Source organism: Opisthorchis viverrini (assembly GCF_000715545.1).
Source record: "Opisthorchis viverrini unplaced genomic scaffold opera_v5_150, whole genome shotgun sequence".
Classification (NCBI taxonomy): domain Eukaryota; kingdom Metazoa; phylum Platyhelminthes; class Trematoda; order Opisthorchiida; family Opisthorchiidae; genus Opisthorchis; species Opisthorchis viverrini.
The window spans coordinates 972609-975272 of NW_008751806.1; the positions used below are offsets into that span (position 1 = coordinate 972609).

Sequence of the window (2664 nt, forward strand, 5' to 3'; positions counted from 1 at the left end):
GGAAAAGTTGTCTCGATTGTTTGCTCCAAATAACACGATCTAAACAAATCAGGGTAGTCATTCCCATTTAAGGGACATTTGATGACATCCATTTCGCGTTCCAGAGTGACATCGGAATGAAGTTGTCTTCTAGTACAAAGGACCGAAACTGTTTTATACAGTTTTGTACTCGAATTCAAAGCAATACACGTGTCTGAGGTGGATAAAAAACGAATTTCATATCTCAATATCAAAGCAAGCTGGGATGATGGGGATATCATACCAAGTTTTGTCGCTCACGAGACGAAGAACAAATCTTGAGAATAATCGGTAATTTAATCTGAGTTGTCATGTCAAGAATCCAGTTGATGCTAAGCTAATGTCATTGAAAAGATAAACCGAAGCAAAACCATTCGTTTCAGGTATTCACAGTACCACTTCTAGGTATTGTGAACGTGAAGCTCATGACCATAGGCACGTGTCTCTTTATAAAGTAACTCGACTAGGCGACCACGTGGGCTCTTTCGGTGCGATTTCTTGTAGTTCAGAGCAAAGCAACATATGCTCATTACGTCATCCGGTGCTACTTTTGGAATTCAATTGAAAGTGTGAAAAGGATGTGTGCATCAATGTGCGAATAGGAATAGGATCGATCAACGAACTCATTCATATAAACTAGTAATGTGCTCCGATGCGAACAGAAGAGGAGAAGGAAGGGTTCAGAAAACGTTCCAGGCTGTCAGCCTCATCTACCGATGGCTTCTAGCAATGCTGATTTAAAGAAGGCTTTCCTAGCCTATTGCAGTGTTATCGACCATGAATCTACCAAGGGTAATTCATCTTGTGTTCGGAAAATGTGTACGGACTCTGGAATAAATAAGACGAAAATGAAGCAAAACGATATCGATTTGGAATACGTTCGATGTTTTGGGACATCAAAAGAGTAAGTCTCATAGGAATTGTGTCCCATTTAGTCCGGTGAATAGTGACGCTGTTTTGACAAGTACGGAGTCGTGGATCCTACCGTTTGAGTCATGGAAGCCTCAAAAAGTTTATGACAACAGATAGGAAATTTATTTTGAGGTTTAAAGAGTTCAACAGTCTCATTATTCTGTGTTTACTTCGAACGCCGCGCTGTTTATAGTGTCCCTAGCATGAATGTTTCTGCGATGGGTACCAAACTGTAGTACTATTAGCAGCGATAGTAACAGTTATGTTTTGTATTGACAAAATAACATATCTGAGCAGTTTTGGAGACATAACCAGGCAGCCTACGTGCCGACGCTTAGGTGCCCAAAAGGAAGTCCGCTGTGCTAACCACTGTACTGACAGCATGCACAGGCAGTTCTCGGTTCAGATCATCATCGATTTTCTTTTCCCCTCCCAAATCTAGAATAATCAAACATCAACTGAGCCTACCTGAAGCCGATCTGTTAATATTTAACTAAGCGATATGGCTTTCAAGTGCATACTGTTTTAGCGACTTGTGTGTACAAAGAGAGGGCGTGGAATTGCGAACTCGGTGCTTCCCAGCAAATACGGCTTCAAGGTCGGCTGTCCCCAATTAGATCAATATCAGGCACCAGTTTACGCTGTCAACATTAGAACATTGGCAATCTGTTAGAATCTGACAGATATTGACATCTGGTAGTGTGAGATGGTTTGAAAATCCTGTGGAAACTTCACTCGGAGAGTCTCGAACCCGCAACCTACTCGCTCGCAGTGTGAACACTCAACCGTCCGGCCACGAGTGGCTGGCGAGCAGTGTGATTAACTCGCACTTAGAGAGGACATAACACCACTAAGGAGAAAACAGCTGTACAATGCTTCTTGGCTTTCCAGTATAGATCGGATTCACTTACAGGATGAAATCTCCACAAAGATTGACGGCGCATGGAGGAAGGCGATACGTTAGCAAAAGAAAGGATGAAGTGGGAATTAGACAGTTTGTGAGCAGAAAGCAACCTGTCGAGATTATTCGCTCGGGAGGAGAGGCAGTTTGGGAAAACCTATTCAATCTTAGTAAGTGTCAGGAGACGATAAGTTTTGTCTCTCGTCTGGTGGTGAACCACAGTTAACCTGTATCTGAGACTGACATATAACGGGAATCTTACCAGTGGGAATCACAAATCGCCGTCTAGACGTTTCAGAAGACTCATGCTCCCCCCTTTCATGACCGCAGAACAACAGGAATTTTTCCACGGCTGAAATCAAAACGGAATCTGTAAAATGATTGGGGAGTAATTTCTATAAAACGAATGGCAATTCTACGGAAAAAAGAGGCGAACATCCAAACTGGATAAATTTCTGACTCCGAATGTAGTCGATGTCTTCATTTAAAAGTAGAATTTCCGGTATACTGAGGCATCAACAGTCTCACGCAACGGTCTCAAACATTCATGGCTTGAATACCACAGATTGAAGCAGAAAGTCGAACATTTAACTAGATAGATAGATAGATGATAGATAGATAGATAGATAGATAGATAGATAGATAGATAGATAGATAGATAGATAGATAGATAGATAGATAGATAGATAGGATAGAAGAATGATAGATATGTTGTTAGATATATAGTTGGATAGATAGATAAATAGATATACATTTAGATGGATGGATAGTTAGATACATAGATAGATAGATAGATAGATAGAAAGATAGATAGATAGATAGATAGATAAACA

At 40.8% G+C, this 2664-nt stretch overlaps 1 protein-coding gene across 1 annotated transcript in view; it reads left to right on the forward strand.

Moving 5' to 3' along the window:
• Positions 1 to 690: 690 nt before the first annotated feature.
• T265_06894 (hypothetical protein) overlaps positions 691 to 2664 on the forward strand; it is a gene marked incomplete at both ends in the record, with an annotated part of 37521 nt that continues 35547 nt past the window's right edge. The window contains one exon of the mRNA XM_009172282.1: positions 691 to 922. Coding sequence (XP_009170546.1) covers positions 735 to 922 — 188 coding nt within the window. The remainder of the gene's footprint in view (positions 923 to 2664) is intronic.